This window comes from Siphateles boraxobius, unplaced genomic scaffold (genome assembly GCF_051911475.1).
Source record: "Siphateles boraxobius isolate OS27281-9 unplaced genomic scaffold, OSU_SipBor_1 86, whole genome shotgun sequence".
NCBI lineage: Eukaryota > Metazoa > Chordata > Actinopteri > Cypriniformes > Leuciscidae > Siphateles > Siphateles boraxobius.
Window position 1 is genome coordinate 8,987,501 of NW_027509215.1, and position 21,166 is coordinate 9,008,666.

Genomic DNA, 21,166 nt, shown 5'->3' on the forward strand with positions numbered 1-21,166 from the left:
GTTTATGTGTTAGATCTGAAGGGGAAGGTAAGATAACGGTTCACTAGCACTGAATGCTAAAGCTAATCACCATCAAACATGAACGTGAGGGGATTTCAATATAATTATTCTCGATTAAAATCAATAAACGTGTTCCCCTGAACTGAAATCTACGAAGATTTTTTTACAGTCGATCCGTATGTATTAGTAACTAACGTTAATAGTTAGTGAAACTGAGATTAAAGTAATTAACTCTACAATTAAATTCACCCTTTCAACAGCTGCTTATAAACTGATACATTTTTTTATATTGTGTCTGACTCAGTCAAAAGTCAATTATTATCAGTCACTAATTAACAAAGAGCAATTATTTGTCTCCATCCTTATACTTTAGTTTGTTTAATAAGATATAGCATTATGAGTTGACATTTCCTTCGTTTCCTGATAAATGCAATTTTGTGCTGCTAAAATGGTTTTTGTCATGGTAATTTAATTTCAAAGTGCATTCAATTTTACTATAGTATTAACATGCTACAGTGTTCATGTAATGTAATGGTACATGTGCAGAAAAAAATCTGTGTAACCAATGCACTTTTTTTAGTGACATTAACATCAGTCTTTCTTTTCATGAACAGTAGTGGAGTAAATTTGACATGTGAATATACAAATCAAACAGCATATGATAATGATATGCTAATGGATAATTCAATGATAATTAAACGTATTTCATTTTTCAGCTGATGTTGTGATCTCTGTGTGTGTGTGTGTGTGTGTGTGTGTGTGTGTGTGTGTGTGTTTGTGTGTGTGTGTGTGTGTGTGTTTGTGTGTGTGTGTGTGTGTGTGTGTGTGTGTGTTCAGGTCCTGATCTGCCGTAATTACCGCGGTGATGTGGACATGTCTGAGATTGAGCATTTTATGAGCCTGCTGATGGATAAAGAAGAGGAGGGCACGCTGTCACCCATCCTGGCTCACGGTGGAGTTCGTTTTATGTGGATTAAACACAACAACCTGTACCGTATCCTTCCACACCGCAAACATGCAAACTGTTATTATATGTACAAGCAGACTTTTAAAAGTAAGACATAAAGCATTGTGTGTCATAAAACTATGTACTCGGTCTTCTTGTGCTCTTATAATAATATATCTGCATGAATATTTCACCATAAACTTCTATTATTATTATTATTTCATCTTATAGTCAATGACTTGTCAATATTTTTATATTCTACCATTGTATATGTATTTGATTATATGATTTGCATTGCTTCATAGGGTTTCACTGGCATTTGCGACTAAAAATGTCCTTAAGTCAAGTGTAATGTTTTATGAAATTGAATGATATCAAAATGAACAATTCTTATTTTTTTTATGGAATATTGCAGTATATCTCAATATTTACCAAATAAGTGATTATGATTTTTGCATTAATTAAGCTGCCCTATTAACTTATAATTATGACACGGATAGTTCCAGCTTTTAGATCTGGATCCCTGGATGAGCCACAATATTCAAATTACAAAACTGCTATAAGAATGATGAATCATTTTATTGTTTAATTGTCTCTTTTAGTCATGTTTTGTCCCTTAACCTGCTGACAAACAGTTGTTGCAACATCCAAAAAGAATGCTTGTGTCTCCCTGGTGTTCTCCTTCCTCTACAAAATTGTTCAGGTTTGTTACATGTTAATTGTACATTTCTTTTTTGACATAAAGTGTTTTCTCACCTTATTGGACTATTTCTGGGTTGGACCATAATTATTAGGGCCAATAGAGTGGAATTAACACAAGGGGGCGCTAACACCTCTGTTAATCAGCCGACACTGATAATAATCTGAAAATCAGCTATATTGTTTTATTATTGCATACTACATTTCATGATCACTTGCTTTATTGTCACTGGTGTTTGATGTATATTTTTCAGGTTTTTTCTGAGTACTTTAAGGAGCTGGAGGAGGAGAGTATCAGAGATAACTTTGTCATCATCTACGAGCTGCTGGATGAACTCATGGACTTTGGATACCCTCAAACTACAGACAGCAAGATCCTTCAGGAGTGAGTTCGTGTTTGATTTTCTTTTATGAACCATTGTAGGAATAGCAACTCAAAACAAACAGTTCTGTCACCATATACTCACCCTCAAGCCATATGACTGACATTCAATGGAAAGTCTTTTTGAATCATTATTCTGCCCCTATTATTCTATTTTATACTACAGGGCTGTTGAATGCTTGATTCTGATTGGTTGAGAACGTTCTAAGGTGTGCAATTATTTTCAGGGAAACGCACGGCTAACGTAGTTCCAGGCAGGTCTTGACCGCATTACAGTTCCATATCACTTCGCGTAGTTAACTGTAATAACGGAAAATAGGATACAATTCATAACAAGAAAAAACATGCAGCCCATGCGCTTGATCTGCAATTTTCGATGTCTAACTTCACAATCAATGGAAACATGCAGTTTAATTTTCACGAGTTCACACTTACATCAATTAAACAGAGTAAAGATTATGCGTATTTGGCGTGCTGTCCGGGGGGAGGGCTCCGAGCTCGGAATTTTGCCCGAACCCAGAGTACTCCCCCCATTGTTGTAAGAGTATTAGGACTATAAGTGAGGAGATGGGGTGGTGGAGGGATGCTGTTAAACTGTCAATGAACGGAGGTTAGTTTGCTGTATATATACACAGCGATTAACTCATTGATTAAGCACCACTCTTGTCTAATTAGGTTTGATTATCTGAATGTGCTCCACGTGTGTTTAATTAGGTTTAATTATCTGAACGTGCTCCTCCCGAACTTTGTTAATAAAACATCATTTCACGAGTTCACACTTACATCAATTAAACAGAGTAAAGATTATGCGTATTTGGCGTGCTGTCCGGGGGGAGGGCTCCGAGCTCGGAATTTTGCCCGAACCCAGAGTACTCCCCCAAAAGGCAAAAAGAGCAAAGGACAGCCGCCAGACTAAAGACCCCCCAAAACGCAGAGAATTTGGCGGGCTGGCGTTTTGAGAATAAGCCTGGTTGCTTGACCAGGAGGGCCTGCTGGCTCACGAACGGGGAGCAGTCGTAATTTGGAACAGTTGGGAAGGCTCGCACAGTTTCTCGACGGGAGCAGCTCACAGCGTCAGACAGGTGAGCTCTACCGGCCGATGAACAGCGTGATTTATGCCGCCTGACCAGGAGGGCCCATGTTGCTTCTGGCGGAAGCAGCTCACTGCGCTAGGCGGACGGGCCCTATTGGCTGACGAATGAGGAGCAGCAAGATTTGGGAATGACGGGTGATCTCTGCCGACCGATGGGCGGGGAGCAGCGAGATCTAAGATGGCCGACCGATAGGGCCCATGTAGATTCCGACGGGAGCAGCTCACAGCGTCGGACTGGTGGGCTCTACCGGCCGACGGCGGAGTGACAAATTTTGGAAGCCCGGCCGGGAGATTTCTTGCTGCGTCTGCTGGGAAATCAATACCTGCTGGATGGGAAAGAGGAAACATAGATGAATGATACGTCTGCTGGGAGACCAAAGCTTGCTGGACGGAGAAGGAAAAACAGATGCATGCTATGTCTGCTAGGAGACCAATGCTCGCTGGACAGAGGAAGAGGAAACCTAGATGCATGCCACGTTCGCTGGGAGACCAATGCTCGCTGGACAGAGAAAGAGGAAACATAGATGCATGCGACGTCCGCTGGGAGACCAATGCTCGCTGGACAGAGAAAGAGGAAACATAGATGCATGCAACGTCCGCTGGGAGACCAATGCTCGCTGGACAGAGAAAGAGAAAACATAGATGCATGCGACGTCCGCTGGGAGACCAATGCTCGCTGGACAGAGAAAGAGGAAACATAGATGCATGCGACGTCCGCTGGGAGACCAATGCTCGCTGGACAGAGAAAGAGGAAACATAGATGCATGCTAAGTCCGCTGGGAGACCAATGCTCGCTGGACAGAGAAAGAGGAAACATAGATGCATGCAACGTCCGCTGGGAGACCAATGCTCGCTGGACAGAGAAAGAGGAAACATAGATGCATGCGACGTCCGCTGGGAGACCAATGCTCGCTGGACAGAGAAAGAGGAAACATAGATGCATGCAACGTCCGCTGGGAGACCAATGCTCGCTGGACAGAGAAAGAGGAAACATAGATGCATGCGACGTCCGCTGGGAGACCAATGCTCGCTGGACGGAGAAAGAGGAAACATAGATGCATGCAACGTCCGCTGGGAGACCAATGCTCGCTGGACAGAGAAAGAGGCATCACGTAGGGGTTTTAACAGGAATATTAATTCTGAATAGTGAGGTACTGGAGAGGAGACATCACTGCTGCGGCAGTGGAGAGAATAGCCAGAAAAACAGAGCTCATGCGGGAGCAGAGACATCACTGCAGCGGCAGTGGAGAAAATAGCCAGGGAAACGGAGCTCCTGCGGGAGCAGAGGAGACATCACTGCTGCGGCAGTGGAGAAAATAGCCAGAGAAACAGAGCTCCTGCGGGAGCAGAGGAGACATCACTGCTGCGGCAGTGGAGAAAATAGCCAGAGAAACAGAGCTCCTGCGGGAGCAGAGGAGACATCACTGCTGCGGCAGTGGAGAAAATAGCCAGGGAAACGGAGCTCCTGCGGGATCAGAGGAGACATCACTGCTGCGGCAGTGGAGAAAATAGCCAGGGAAACGGAGCTCCTGCGGGATCAGAGGAGACATCACTGCTGCGGCAGTGGAGAAAATAGCCAGAGAAACAGAGCTCCTGCGGGATCAGAGGAGACATCACTGCTGCGGCAGTGGAGAAAATAGCCAGGGAAACGGAGCTCCTGCGGGAGCAGAGGAGACATCACTGCTGCGGCAGTGGAGAAATTAGCCAGAGAGACAGAGCTCCTGCGGGAGCAGAGACATCACTGCTGCGGCAGTGGAGAAAATAGCCAGGGAAACGGAGCTCCTGCGGGAGCAGAGGAGACATCACTGCTGCGGCAGTGGAGAAAATAGCCAGAGAAACAGAGCTCCTGTGGGAACAGATGAGACGTCACTGCTGCGGCAGTGGAGAAAATAGCCAGAGAAACAGAGCTCCTGTGGGAACAGATGAGACGTCACTGCTGCGGCAGTGGAGAAAATAGCCAGGGAAACGGAGCTCCTGCGGGAGCAGAGGAGACATCACTGCTGCGGCAGTGGAGAAAATAGCCAGAGAAACAGAGCTCCTGTGGGAACAGAGGAGACATCACTGCTGCGGCAGTGGAGAAAATAGCCAGAGAAACAGAGCTCCTGTGGGAACAGATGAGACGTCACTACTGTGGCAGTGGAGAAACTTACCTGGAGAAAAAAGAGCTCCTGCGGGAGCAGAGGAGACATCACTGCTGCGGCAGTGGAGAAAATAGCCAGAGAAACAGAGCTCCTGCGGGAGCAGAGGAGACATCACTGCAGCGGCAGTGGAGAAAATAGCCAGAGAAACAGAGCTCCTGCGGGAGCAGAGGAGACATCACTGCAGCGGCAGTGGAGAAAATAGCCAGAGAAACAGAGCTCCTGCGGGAGCAGAGGAGACATCACTGCAGCGGCAGTGGAGAGAATAGCCAGAAAAACAGAGCTCCTGCGGGAGCAGAGGAGACATCACTGCTGCGGCAGTGGAGAAAATAGCCAGAGAAACAGAGCTCCTGCGGGAGCAGAGGAGACATCACTGCTGCGGCAGTGGAGAAAATAGCCAGGGAAACGGAGCTCCTGCGGGAGCAGAGGAGACATCACTGCTGCGGCAGTGGAGAAAATAGCCAGAGAAACAGATCAGATTATTTTATTTAATGCCATGTCGGCATTCAGAGCTATTTTCATGGCAAAAATTCAATCACAAAAATACAAATATCATATAAATACAATAAAAACAAAGCAAATATAAACAAGTCATATTATATAATATATATATATTTAAATTAACATGATAAAAAATCCAAAACCTTTTCAGGCATAATCTCATTAAATATGTCCTTCAATGAAGAAACTTCATAAAAGAGCATTCTGCTTGCATGAAGGGCAGAACAATCTAATAAAACATGTTTGACAGATAAGGGAATTTTACAAAACATACACAAAGTTGGGTCTTCAACTTTAAGCAAAAAGCATGGGTCAAACTTGTGTCCAGAGAAACAGAGCTCCTGCGGGAGCAGAAAACTTACCTGGAGAAATGAGCTCCTGCGGGAGCAGAGAAGACATCACTGCTGCGGCAGTGGAGAAATTTACCTGGACAAATTGAGTTCCTCTGGTGTGAGGCTGAGCAAAGGGAGGAGTAGGTTGGGGCCTGGTGGGCCGATGCTCGTCTTCTTGCGCGTTAATCAAAAACGCGAAGAGGTGGTGAGAGATTAAATCCTTGCAGGATTATGCGCATCTGAAGTTTAAGTGGCCGAGCAAAGATAGCAGTTCGCGTTTTAGAACAGTGGGAAGGTGGACGAGATCAAAAAATATCCTATCGATTTTTTCTTGTGCAGTGAGGCCTGGAAAACAACTGTATCCAAGTTAATGCCCAGAATTCAAATGGACGAGGCTGAACCCATGGTTTTAACCTGTGCAATTGGAATCCCGAGCTCAGCAGAAACTGTGCGGGGCTGAGAGATCGATTATTAAACGTACGAAAATGTTCTTATTTTCTCCGTTTATTTTGATCATTTCTATGGGTCATATTCCCTGCCGATTTGTTCGTTCGTTCGCTACTTCAAAAAAATAAATAAAATAAAAATGCATTTATGCTATAACTTTAAGTTTCTAAGCAATTTTTGTAAATAGATTGCAGGACAGTGTTAACGAAAGGTTCTTAATGATTCGGTGTGCAATCTGCACGTAATGTGCGACCTATTGTTTACGTGTGAGTTTACCAAAAGGAAGCATCGCGTTAATGAACGGCAAATCATTTGTACGGAAACTATTTAAAACGCGTGTTCCCCCGATCAAAATTAGTATCCAGATAGCATAACTTGCTCGTGATTCAACAACTGAAGTGATACGAAGTTCAATTAGGGACAGAAAACGAAAAGGTTTTGAGCCAAGCACTCACAGAGTTGACCCGGCAGATGTTGAGTGTGGACTGACCGGGACTGAATCTGCAGCGCGGCTTACTTAGGGCCTGCTGCGGCGGCCTGACGCTGGAGGAAGACCCGTTCCTTCGAATTAAGAGGGCGGCATTGCCTTATGACCATTTCTCTATGGCAGGAATTATTGAATGGGACAGTTTAAAGAAATACGCGGAAGTAGATTGCTGATGTTTCGCCCGCGGTGGCGAGGACCCATTTGTTTGGCCTGACGCCCACGAGATAATACCAGAGGATTGTGGCAAAGATTCCTAATCCTGAAGGACGAAAGATTCTTCATCAACGGGAAGCGCTCGATTCGGACATGTTAGGAAGGTACTGCGGGGCCAAATGCTGTTAAACTGTCAATGAACGGAGGTTAGTTTGCTGTATATATACACAGCGATTAACTCATTGATTAAGCACCACTCTTGTCTAATTAGGTTTGATTATCTGAATGTGCTCCACGTGTGTTTAATTAGGTTTAATTATCTGAACGTGCTCCTCCCGAACTTTGTTAATAAAACATCATTTAATAAACAAAGTATATAGCCCTATATAGTCAATAGAAAATTAAACTGAATAGGCCTATATAAATAAATTGATAGTCCTGCTGCACGGGTTTTCGTAATTATTGCAGATAATAGGCTATAACAAATAAATAATTATTGATAGGCCTATAGCCTACTTGTTATTAGGACTTTGTGTCTCATTTACTACTGTCAATATTAGGAAAAAAACATGAACGAACTAATTAAAATGAATTGAATTAATTAATAAATAATAACATTGAAGCACATGCCTCTCTCTCTCTCTCTCTCTCTCTCTCATAACTGCATTAATAACTGCATAAAGCCGGGGACACACTTATTGTAAGGCCGGTTATGAATGTAATTTGATACTTTGTTATGATTGATCATGCCCAAACGCGTGTTCAGCGCGTTCAGTCTGTGTTTAAAATCTGCTGCAGTCGATGGAAACAGAATGTTTCAGCCAGTCGTTAAGTATGTCCAGCATTAGTCTGCTATCAGTGGCTCAAACCTCCGTTACTAACTCTAAAATGACGTTTTGGAATTAGCAACGGAGGTGTGGGATTAGATGCGCAATAAATTAGTCCTACATACAAGAGCGTTTTAATGACAAAAACTTTACAAACGTCCTGAAATACATCATTTGAACAATGTTTCGATGTGTGGTAACTGTAGTATAAGCGGAATAATTGACTTCAGGCCGTTGAATTATTAGAAAAATAATGCACACCGAGGTGTAACGGCCACTCCGCTTCGCGTCGGGACCGCATTACCACCTCGGGTGTGCATTATTTTTCTAATAATTCAACGGGCTGTCGTCAATTATTCCTTACTTAATAGTTCCTAATTTTGTTTTGTAGTATCGCAGTTTCTGAAAAGGTTCGATCAAGGATTCGGTCTTTCTTAAATCCTTTCCGAGAGCCTACTCTGCTCTGATTCGTCAGATGGCCCAGTCTGTTGTGGTTGGTCGGAAGCGAAACGCTCATTAGCATATTTGGAAATATCCACCAAAGTGGATTTGCTTTTGCTGCAGAAAACAGCGTATTTTTGACATGAACGACATGAACCAATCTCTTCCTGTCTCAGATACACTACAGCAGTGGTTCCCAACCTTTTTTTGTCTGAGACCCCCTTTTTCCCAAGAAAATATTTTAGGGCCCCCCTTCACATTTAATAATATTGTCGCTCTTGTAAGCTTGCAGCAAGGATGACAAAATGTTTTGTTTTAAAACAAACAGTATGTTTATTACGTATAATATTGAAAATACTATAGCAAAAACATCAGTAGGCCATTTGTAATGTAAAAACGTAAGCCTAGGAGTAGCCTATTAATTGGCCCTATTTGAAATGCAACGACAAAAATATCAGTATCAGTATGTAGAGAAAAAATAATGAATATAGGCTATTACAAAATGGTTGTAAACTCGTTGAAAACCCATTTTTTGGTCAGTCAGGGGATCGTGAATAAAATTAGCTAATGTAATATGATCGTTTGGCGCTCTAGCGATTAATAAACATGCGTTTATTAACAGAATAATGCGTCTTGCGGAAGAACATTGTAGCCGGATCTACTTCTCTCTGTTTATGTCTATGTCGAGTCACACAGGCACTGGGCTACAACCCGAACCAGTGTAAAATAGTCCCAATATAAACACTTATTATAGGTGTACCATAGTGACTCAGGATAAGACAAAAACACGGTTTGGAAAATGGATTCATGATGTACTCGCTCATTATATATATATTTAGTCAATTTTGAACACAAAAAAAGTTATGAACTGCTTTAATGCTCATTGCTAAACACTTTTCAAAATATGACGCGACCCCCTAAAGAGCTCGCTGAGGCCCTCTTGTGGGCCAACACCCCCCTTTTGGGAACCGATGCACCACAGTGTTTGAGGGCGGGGCAAAGAGACGCTGTTCACCGGCAGCCAATGAAGACCAAAGGCTGCCATTATGCTAATTTGTTACAAACCTACGTAGGTTCAGCAGAAAATAAGAGTGGAATTACTGACGACTCGTTTGAGGCAGTTCGGAATCGATTATTTCTTTTGGGAGACAATAACTCTATTTATCTGCACTCTGAGCTTTGAAAGTTGCACATCTTTTACATTTACATTCACAAACAGCTCTATTACACACGACATTTAATGTAAAATCTGAAAAAGCATAAAATGGCCACTTTTTTTTAAAGTTGTACTTCAAGTGAGATAGTGTTGTGACCCTGGACCACAAAACCTGTCATAAGTTGCACGGGAATATTTGTGGCAAATAGCCAACAAAACATTATATGGGTCAAAATTATTGATTTTTCTTTTATGCCCCAAATCATTAGGATAGTTAGTAAACATCATGATCCATGCAGATATTTTGTAAATTTCCTACCTTAAATATTTTAAAATATATATTTTTGTGAGTGGTTGCAGCACAATCACCAACAGAAATGGACATTTTTAAAGGTGAATTCCTCAATATTTAGATTTTTTTGCATCCTCATATTCCAGATTTTCAAATAGTTGTATCTCTGCCAAATATTGTCCTATCCTAGCAAACCATACATCAATGAAAGCTTATTTATTCAGCTTACATATTGTGTATTCATCTCAAATAAAATTAAAATACCTGTAAGACTGGTTTTGTGGTCCAGGGTCATATGTGTTTCAATACTGAAATAATTCCAGGCCTTTCTCTAATCAAGCAGATATCATATATTTTTGCAGAAATTTCCAGCCATGTGTTCATTTTGCCCGTGTCATTGTGTGTGTCGATACACAGATACATCACGCAGGAAGGTCACAAGTTGGACACAGGAGCTCCCCGACCCCCTGCGACTGTAACCAACGCCGTCTCCTGGAGGTCCGAGGGCATCAAGTACAGGAAGAACGAGGTTTTCCTGGACGTCATCGAGTCTGTCAACCTCCTGGTATGTTTTTAGAAACACCTCGTTTCTTAGGTGTCTCTAGACATGCTCAAAATAAACACAGGAATCCATCATAACAAACAGGATGCAGTTACGTCTATGTCAATGTGCTTCAGTTGTGTAAAATGATGAACCTGCTGTTTTTATAAAGGGTTTAACACTTTTTAGCTGGATCACAATAACACGTTTAAAGCGGAACAGGTCAAGAACTTAAGGAATGAGATGAACCGTGTCAACTGATAGTGCTGGGCGATTAATCCAATGTTACGATTTTGACTTGTGCAGTTATGAAAGCATGATAATTGAGAGTGTTTTTTTTTTTGCAGTGATTCTCTCGTTTTATCTTGTGTTTTTTCTTATATATTGAATAAGTGTTTAGTAGTTTTCAGTAGATTGTATAAGGGCACTATAATATGGTTGATCTTATTTTGTTTATTTATTTATTTTGATAAAGGCGGTGCAACGATTAATCGCATCCAAAATAAAAGTTTGTTTACATAATATATGTGTGTACTGTGTATAATTATTTTGTATATATAAATACACACACATGCATGTATATATTTAAGAAATATTTGCATGTATATATATTTATTTTATATATAAATAACACATTTTTCTTAAATATATACATGCATGTGTGTGTATTTATATATACAAAATAATTATACACCGTACACACACATATTATGTAAACACAAACCTTTATTTTGGATGCGATTAATCGTTGCACAGTCCTAATTTTGAAACATTATTTTTTTATTATATGTAAATATGTTTTCACCAGCTCTGCGTTTCAGCACTCCAGTAAAGTCATGTCACATTCATTTATATACCATTTTTACAGATTGTTTTAAAGCAAGCAGCTTTACAGTATTAAACATGAAAAAAATCATGTTTCAGTATCGCTTTTGATTAGGATTGCAACTTCATTTTCTACTATAAACGTTGTAAAGCAGCTCTCCAGTGTATTTGTTTTTGCTGGTGGACATCTGACTTCGACGGACTGAACACAAGAAATGAACCGGAGAAGATTTCCATGCCAAAGAAGGCGGAGCCTCAGAGCCACAGCCACTTATTACGTAGTTCGAAGGGGTTTACCAGCCAAAGTGAACTTTTCCAGAAAATCCGACTTCTACAAGCTACAAGCGAACTTGGATTTAGTTGAAAACGACGACATGCCAGTTCAGTGTTTGACACAGCTGACTCATGGGTGCTGATCTTTCTCCAGGTCAGCGCGAATGGTAACGTCCTTCGCAGTGAGATCGTTGGCTCCATTAAGATGAGAGTGTTCCTCTCGGGAATGCCGGAGCTGCGTTTGGGTCTGAATGACAAGGTTCTGTTCGAGAACACTGGCCGTGAGTCCATTTCCTTATACAGATGCTAATGAAATCAATAGGGATGCACCGATATGAAAATTTTGTCAGATAACGAAACTTCTTTATATTTGAGAGCTGATAACCGATATATTGGCCGATAAATCTAAATCCAAATTTTTGAGAGCCTGATTACAAAAACAAAAGTCTCACCATTAAAAGCCATGTCCGTAGCATACAATTATAATGTTCTCATTATAATATTATGTAGCCAATATGACAGCACACTTAATTGTATTTTCATTTTTTGAAGTGATTCCAATCATATTTCAAGCAATTCAAAAGCATCATGTTGAACTGTGAACATCTGAAGTGTCTCAGCTGAAGGGAATAATCCATTATTATCAGCTTTAATATATCGGCCAAATTTTCTTATCGGACCGATAATAAAAACTTATATCGGCTGATACCGATATAGTGGCCGATACATCGTGCATCCCTAGAAATCAGAACTTGTATTTTGTGGCTTTTTTCCATGTATATTTTCTTGATATGCTAGTGTAATCCAATAAAATGTAACATTACATTAATATTTTTCTGCTGTATTTGCTTAGAATTGATAAATGTAGGTATATATTCATATTTTAAAAAAGTTTTACCGGTACATTTATAAAGCACCAAAAAGTCTTAACGCCAAGCGTCAGAAACAGGGCTTTACTGTGAATTTAACAGCTGAGGTTTGTGTTTTAGTCATTTGTTTTCGATCATACCTCTCTTCTTCAGGGGGTAAGAGTAAATCAGTGGAGTTGGAGGATGTGAAGTTTCATCAGTGTGTGCGTTTGTCTCGATTTGAGAACGATCGCACCATCTCGTTCATTCCTCCGGACGGAGAGTTTGAGCTGATGTCCTACCGCCTCAACACGCATGTGAGAGTCTTAACTCATTCATACTTATTAAATTCAATCTCAGTTTTGGGATTTTGGGCTATTTTGCTGCTATATAGGTTGTTGTTTCATATTAGTGGTACAAAAACATCCAAAACGAACCTTTAAGTGTATATTTTATTGCCCTTTATCTTTTTGCGTCTGTAGATTTCAGTTTCAATGCATTTCTTTAAAGGGCATTTTTTCCCAAATGAGTCAGAAGTCTCCGCTTCATCAGCTTTACATACACCAAACTTTACATTTCTAACTTTACAGTTATATATTCTGACAGTTTTTGCAGACAGGTTTGTTCATATATTGTTTGTTTGCTCATATCAACACTTTATTCCTAAAAAAAAGGTGATTTTTTTTTGGATAGCATTTTCAAATTTGTGAAGTGATAAAATCCTCTCTGTAAAAACTGTAAAATATAAAATGAAATTTGGCTTTTTCCAATGTTCAAATCTATGCAAATTAGTGCAGATTTAAATAGATAATGCAGCATTTGCATATTTAAACACATTTTTGCAATTCTTAATGTAATCAATCAGCTGGGAAAGGATGATGATATCTATTAGTTAATGTACAAATTCATATTTATTTTAGTGCTGTCAATCGATAAACAATTTAATTGCAGATTTTTTTAATAGATATTTTTTTCTGTGTGAACAGGTGAAGCCGCTGATCTGGATCGAGTCTGTAATTGAGAAGCATTCGCACAGCAGAATCGAGTACATGATCAAAGTGAGAACACATCCATCTATGTGAACTTCGGTTGCTTTTATGCCGACACACAGCATCTGAATTGACCCTCATGTTTTGTCTCTTTTACTGTAAGGCCAAATCTCAGTTTAAACGACGATCCACTGCCAACAATGTGGAGATTCATATTCCCGTCCCGACCGACGCAGACTCGCCCAAGTTTAAGACCACAGTGGGCAGCGTGAAGTGGGTCCCGGAAAACAGTGAGATTGTTTGGTCCATCAAGTCTTTCCCTGTAAGAAAATGCATGCAGTCTGTATTGCTATTATACATTAATGATAACTACTACTAGCTGAGGAGTGAAAGTACTATTAGCACTGCAGAAACTCGTGTGTGTGTGTGTGTGTGTGTGTGTGTGTGTGTGTGTGTGTGTGTGTGTGTGTGTGTGTGTGTGTGTGTGTGTGTGTGTGTGTGTGTGTGTGTGTGTGTGTTTCAGGGAGGTAAGGAGTACCTGATGAGGGCTCATTTCGGGCTTCCCAGTGTGGAGGCGGAGGACAAAGAGGGAAAACCACCGATCAGTGTGAAGTTTGAGATTCCCTATTTCACCACTTCTGGAATACAGGTAATTCACCATCGCGTTAGCTACGTTTCCGGCCAAAGTTGCAAATTTAACTAATGCGCAAAATTGCATAAGACATCTGGATATATAAAGCACCATTTCCATCCCATGTGTTCAAGAGAACAAAATCATTCCTGGGAAATTGGTGCAAAATATCTGTAATAAAAATGGTTAGTTGTTGCAGTTGGGGAAGAAACTGGCTTTTTTCATTCATCGTAAATGACTTGCGAGCTCGCAGATGTACATAGAATAAATAAATATGTAACTTAAAAAATAGGGTAACACTTTAACTAATGAACCTTATTGTAATGTATTAATTAACAATGAGCTATACATTTGTTACAGTATTTATTAATCTTTGTTAATATTAGTTAGTAACAATACAGCTGTTCGTTGTTAGTTCACAGTGCATTAACTAATGTTAACAAATACAACCTTTGATTTTAATAATGTATAAGTAAAGGTTATAATTATTATTATTAACTAAGATTAATAAATACTGAAGAAGTATTGTTCATTCTTAGTTAATGTTAACTAATGAACCTTATTGTAAAGTGTTACCAAAAGTAGCTCCGGTATTATAGCAGCACTTTTACTTGTTACGAAACATAATGCGACGCATTTGTAAGGCATTACATCTTTAACAAAAATATTTAATCATGATTAAACGTGTTTCTGATGAATATGTAAGAGCTGTGGCAGTCTTCCTCACCTGAGCAGATTTCTGTTGTCGTCATCATGATACGCTTCATGTTTTTGACATAAGGTGGCGCTGCTGACTGTTCAGTTGATGAATTGGTATTTTCCCAGAATCTGAACACCTGTTGCTCAGGCTGTGGCTCATCAAATGTGTGCTCTTTTTTCCTTTCACACTGATAGATGGCGCTATGAATCTGTATTTTGAAGGATTTATACACTGAAAGTGACAATCAAGTGTTTTTGTAATAAATGTTTGATTATGATTACCAAAATCATACCCCCCCCCCCCCCCCCTATTGAGAATACATCCCGCTTCATTACTATTCTATGATGAACTCTCAAGAGTAAATTCATTTCACAAAATAGCATGCTGTTGATTTTTATCTCTGTGTTGAGCAATGTTGTGTTGATGAAATGCTCTTTAGGAAACCTTGGTATTGTCTGTGTACTTTTTACACGTCTTAGCAAATCTGTGGTGGAATGGGTTCAAATATGGTAACCAAGTAAAAGCGATAGTTCAACTTAAAAATTAAAAATCTGTTAGAAATTACTTGTCATTGTTCATTTTTGAAAAACAAATGGAGAAACCTGAGATTTTTGTCCATCCACCTAAAACTCTGATGCTTCAGAAAGTACATAAAGAGATTGGAAAAGAAATCTTGGCTTAATCCTAGTCTTTTTATGATTAACAGATTTAATTTAGGCTTTTATTCACAAATAACGATTGATCAAGGCACATAGAGCACTCAAATATGGTCAAACATGCTTGCTTTGACTTTCAATGGAGAGACAGAAGGTTTCATTAAAAAATCTTAATTTGTGTTTTAAAGATGACTTTAAAGATGACTTTAAATGATGTAAATGATGACAGAATTAACTATTTTTGGTGAACAAAAACTCCCAAAAAAATGAAATATGACGTGACAAAGAGTAGTGTAAATGAGGGTTAGATGTTTTTATCTTTGCTGTTGATTGTTCAACTGACGCAACATTGCAAATATCTTTTCAACATAAATTTTCTGGTAAACGTGTTGTGAAATCTGAAAGTGCATCTATCCCACACTGCATCGTTTTCATTCATGAAAACGTAAATATGGCTTCTGACACCAGTGTTTTTAACTAAAACTATTAAAAAAACATTATTTTTGTTTATTAAAATAAAGCTGAAATAAAATATAAATATTAGATGAAAATTTTAACCTTAAAGTAGAAGTGTTGCCTTGGGCGTCTCACTGAAATAAAATACATTTTATGTTACTAAAGTTACATTTAATAAAAATGAAAGCTAAAAAAACCCAAAAATGAATAAGAAAAAGCACTTAACAAATGAATACATAAATTAATATTAAAATTAAAACTGAAAATATAAAAGTTAAAGCTAATTCAAAATATTAGTAAAATATATTAATACATAAATAACACTAAATATCACTATACAGTTATATTGGTCAATGAAAGCAGAATATGTTTTCTGCTGGATTTCTGCTTTAAAATTCATAAAATCCAAAATTGTTCACCCAAAAAGAGAATTCTGTCATTTACTCAGTCATGTTTTTTTCAAACTTTCTTTTGTTTCTTGCAGACTTTTTCTTGACTTTCTTTCTTGCAGAACACAAAAGACATTTTGAAAATGTCTTGTGAAAAGTGTTTTTGTCCATACAGTGAAAGCCAATGGGGTCCAATGTAGTTTTTGTTTCATTGTATGGACAAAAACAGAAACATTCTTCAAAATATCTTGTTTTGTGTGCACAGAACAACATGTGGGTGTAGAAATGATGACAGATCTGTGGGTGAAGTCTCCATTTAAAACAGCTCAGAGAATCATTTAAAACAGTTCAGAGAACCATTATCATATGTCTCGTACAGGATTGTGGCTTTTTGATCGTGTTTCATTAGAATAAACCGTTTAAGTTGCTTGATGTTGGAGCACCAAAGCTGTGTGTGTGTGTGTGTGTGTGTGTTGTGGCTGTGACAGTGTCCTGATCCAGACAGTGGCGGCCGGTTAAAGCCAGGACAGAACAGAACCGCAGCTCCTGCTAAATCTTGTGTTTTAGCAGACGGTGTGTTTATTTGTTACGGTCAGTCGTGTGTTTCTAAGGCCTCAGCAGTTTTTCAATGAGGGCATAGAAGACGACGACTGGATAGGAGTACAGTTGAGCTGTAAGAGTGTGTGGGACGTGTTGGAGGAAACCTTCTTCTGCAAATAGTTTGATGCTTGTTGATCTGAAGATGTTTCTCAAACAGAAGTTGTGCACTGCAGTTTTACATTAAAGGACATTTCCGGCCAAAAATGAACCTAGGGGTAAAATAACACATGCGTGCCGAGTCGACCGTTCTCTGGGATGCGTTTTCATGATAATCGAATATAGCCAGTTTTAACGTTAGTTTTAGTTTAACCACAGATTAGCCAGGGTTCAAGTTTTATCAAAAGCTTGGAGTGAGATCACATGCGGTTAGGGGAGGAGCCCTAACGGAGCCCCGCCCATCACCGCCCCCCCAATTTTACCCATTGTTTTGACAGGATATAAAATATTACCCAGAGCACTCTCCTTTAATACATATAGCCTTAATGTAACTAGAAAGACTATTAATACAGTATAATATATAATTTAAAATAAAATGAAGAAATACATCTTCATTCCTTCCCATACCCACTAACATTTCCCTTAGTTCCAGATAGTGCTGGGCGGTTTGACCAAAAATTTATATCAGTTTTTTTCAAAATTATGCCGGTTTTCGACGTTTTTTTTTTTTCATGCATAATCAGTTGTTCAAAGCATTTTCTACTGGTTGAGAGAGGAGTTACTGCAGTAAATTGACTTAGGATGGTCTATTTTACTGTCATTAGTGAATATTGTAGAATAGAATAGCGCCCAGTATAACCTAAAATTGTTATTTCATAACGTTCTAAAAACGTTCTTATAACCAGGAAATAACGTTAATACAACATTTATATAACGGGAGAATTGTACGCTCTAATGACGTTTGAATGATGTTCTTATAACCAAGCAAGAACGTTAATAAAACGTTTATATAACGGGAGAATTGAACGTTCTTATAACGTTTTGAATAAAGTTCTTATAACCAAGAAATAACGTTAATACAACGTCTAAAAAACTGGACGTTTTGAATGTTCCTAGAACATTCAGAAATAATGTTCATTCAACTGTCCGACGTGCTTTCTCTTTAAATGTTCGTGCATCACGAGGTGCTGCCGTGATACGCAAGGACTGCATTGCAAACCATGCAGGTAATCTTTTTATTCGCCGTATCCAGGCTAAAATGCTCCCAAACTTTAGATGTTTTGGTACGCGCAGCTGTGGCGTTGGACGTCGCCATTTCTGTATGTTATCGCTCAGCAGGGAAGCTAATGCGCATGTGCGACTCTCGGCAGAGATTGTAATGAAGAGAGATGCCTCGGTCGGAAAAAACATGTCTGGCGACAACTTGAATTTCAATGAATTTCATTGTTGACTATTTCTATTATTGATTTTTGTCGACGAATCGTTGCAGCCCTACTCTTATATAATGCCGTTAAGCATGTGTGGTGTTTTTGTTTTTCTAGGCGTTCACATGTCAGTAACGTGTGCTGACTGATGGCCTTGACTGGCAGACAGTGTCTTTCTTTAAGCGCGTGGAGTGATGAAGTGCTCTTTAAAGGAGAAATTCCTCCTTCAGTTCCCACAGATGATAGATGTGTTCTCCGGAGGCGTAGAGAGACTTAGAGACACTGTAAATATTAAAATAAACAAAACAGACCTGAAGTATATTCTTGTTTGTTTTCTTAGATCAGGGAAAGGTGTATTCCAGGTCTCGATTACCAACAAAAATAGTTTAGCATTGCACTTGTGAACTGTAATGCACAAATAAACTATTTGAAAATGCTGTTTGAAAGCTTAAAAATACATTACTTATGCTTAATATCTGAGGATTTATTCATTTAAATGTGTTTTTATAGCTGATCTATTACAGTGTAACACATAATGTTAGCATTGATAGATAGATGCCTTTATTCATCCCCACAGGGGAAATTGTTTGATATTCATTGTTTGATATTCAGCTGTTTTTGTTTATAACCCACAAACCAGACGAACAATCGACAATAAAATCCACAAACCGCACACTTAAATAACAGTCTGACTGCTGTGACATCAGATGAATCAGGCAAATTACAGAGAATCAAAAGAGTCTGAAGGTGAAACAGCAGTTTTCCACTGAACACTGTGCGACCTCGAGTATGATATATTCATAAAGAACTATTTCAATTAAAATTACCTCTTATTTTAAACGGGAGATGTTTAAAAGGTCAGGAACGGTAGATTTCCTCTATATAATGGTAAGTTGTGTTCGTCAGCCCACGCGGATATCAATGACATAAAACTCAATTTCCCCCAAGAGTAAGGATGTTTGGGCAAAAATGATGAGGGAAAGTCAGATTTAATTAAGCGCTGAACTTGTGTGAGATTTCCTCTCTCTCATTTTTGTGTCGTTTTCATTTAGCGCTTTTCATCTGCTTCCCAGCTGTCCTGCGGGGGGTTTTGGTCTACCCCGAACGTCTTCTTCCTCTAAAAAACCAAACAATTACAGCTTTGGGAACGTAAAATGCATGTTAGTTCTTCCATAAATCAAGACTATCGTGAATAAGCCACATCTGATCCTCAGTGGGCTTCAATTAGAAGTGCATCTCAAAAACTCAAGTCTTTTGATAACCTTTGATAGACTTATTATTATAGTATAAAATTTCTGTGTTTATTATTTAACGAAGAGTTTTTATAAATAGCTTTGGTCTGACTTTGTCCAGTGTTAAATCTGAATCTTGAAGCAAAACCATTTGATCAGTGTCAATTATTTATTATTTATTTTTTTTGTCGTATTTTTCCTTGCCTTTGCCGTTTGTCTTGTCTTTTACATGGTCAATATTTTGTAATTTCATTCAAATTTCATTCAAAATGTGCATTTTAATATAATTAAAATGGCTTATAAGTTAGTTGACTATAATATGCAAAATGACAAACATTGTGTAATAGTGCATTACGAAATATTCACAATTCGAGTTGCACATTCTACTATTTGACTATCATGTAACTAAGTTCACTCGTTTCACTGTGTGTGCAAATGCATATTGTAATATTACATTTATGTTGTTGATATTAAGGGTGGCACGATCCGCCGTTTTTGCCTCCATGAGTACCAATCCAATACTAAAATAATAATAATGAAAAAAAAGGAATGAAGCTTGACTTAAACATTATTTTCCTAACTTTGTAAAACAATATACGGACAAAATATATACTATATAATTAAAAGACATTTCTTTTAAAATTTTAAGCGCAGCTTTTTAATGAAGCAGCAACACATGAGGACAAAACAACTAATAAGGCTATCAATAAACTGCCATTGTGCAAAAGTATTGTAATATGACAGGCTCCAATTCAGAGCGGCACGAAGCGCTTATGCGCATGCCATTGAAAAGTTCAAAGCACAAAGGGAAGATATACATTTATTTATTTATTCAATAGTTTGAGCCTTTTAACAGTTTTAAATCTCAGTTAATGTGCGCGTGAAGAACAATTATATTGCTCTCTACTCCAGTGTTTTGATCTAACAGACACCCGGGAGAAAATAACGTGTGAAACTCCAGCAAGATAAAGTCCTTTTATGCAAACATAGACCTTTATCTACAGATCTACAGTATAATAATAATAATAGGAACATTGAATCATCTTGGAGACAGTGTTGACTGTCGTAACCGGGCGCGACGCGCTGTTTGATTAGGTGAAGATTAATTTAACGACTTAAATCTGTACCTCACATCAAACTATATGGAATGGCTTCAGAAAACTTGGAATATCGTGCACGAAAACATTATGGTGCTTTCTAATGTTTTTGTGCCTTTTGTTGTTGTGTAACAATAACACACGCACAATATTGAAATCTCGTCTGGCCGAAACCCGATTCAGCAAATATTGGAAGTATCGGAGCAATACTGAGTATCGGATCGATTAGGGGTGTAACGGTTCACAAAATTCATGGTTCGGTTCGATACGATACAGTGGTGTCATGGTTCGGTTCGATACAATACAGCAAAAAGAAAGAAATGCCAGAGAAATTTCCTATTTATTAAAAGAAAAATTATTTTTAAATAAGTGTGAGCTTTCCTACATCTTGAAACTTTTAGTTTTATAAATGGGGGTAATCTTTGAAGATTATTCTTTTTTTTACATTAAAAATAACATTTAAATATGATAATATTTGAGTTTTGAAGTGCTGGAAAAAGATGTGTGATGTACTTGAAAGCATTTTACTATTTCTGCCAAACTTCCATTGTTACAAGTTAGTGTTACTACAGTAAACCCATGGTGAATGTTGCTGATCTGGGGACTTAAAACCTGTAACTAGTTCAATCATGGAACGATGTTTCTCCTGGTTTCCACATCAGCGCTGTTTGATC

General features: G+C 38.7%; 1 protein-coding gene and 1 long non-coding RNA gene across 2 annotated transcripts in view; one reads left to right on the top strand and one right to left on the bottom strand.

Annotated features, from left to right (window-relative positions):
* LOC143731373 (uncharacterized) overlaps positions 1-21,166 on the bottom strand; it is a 315,959-nt gene that overhangs the window by 38,639 nt on the left and 256,154 nt on the right. The window lies entirely within an intron of this gene.
* ap1m1 (adaptor related protein complex 1 subunit mu 1) overlaps positions 1-21,166 on the top strand; it is a 30,948-nt gene that overhangs the window by 214 nt on the left and 9,568 nt on the right. The window contains exons 1-10 of the mRNA XM_077222166.1: positions 1-27; positions 838-994; positions 1,582-1,649; positions 1,900-2,030; positions 10,312-10,459; positions 11,688-11,814; positions 12,556-12,698; positions 13,368-13,439; positions 13,534-13,692; positions 13,894-14,019. The exon at positions 1-27 is cut by the window's left edge and continues 214 nt beyond it. Of these exons, the coding sequence (XP_077078281.1) occupies positions 1-27; positions 838-994; positions 1,582-1,649; positions 1,900-2,030; positions 10,312-10,459; positions 11,688-11,814; positions 12,556-12,698; positions 13,368-13,439; positions 13,534-13,692; positions 13,894-14,019 (1,158 nt within the window). The remainder of the gene's footprint in view (positions 28-837; positions 995-1,581; positions 1,650-1,899; positions 2,031-10,311; positions 10,460-11,687; positions 11,815-12,555; positions 12,699-13,367; positions 13,440-13,533; positions 13,693-13,893; positions 14,020-21,166) is intronic.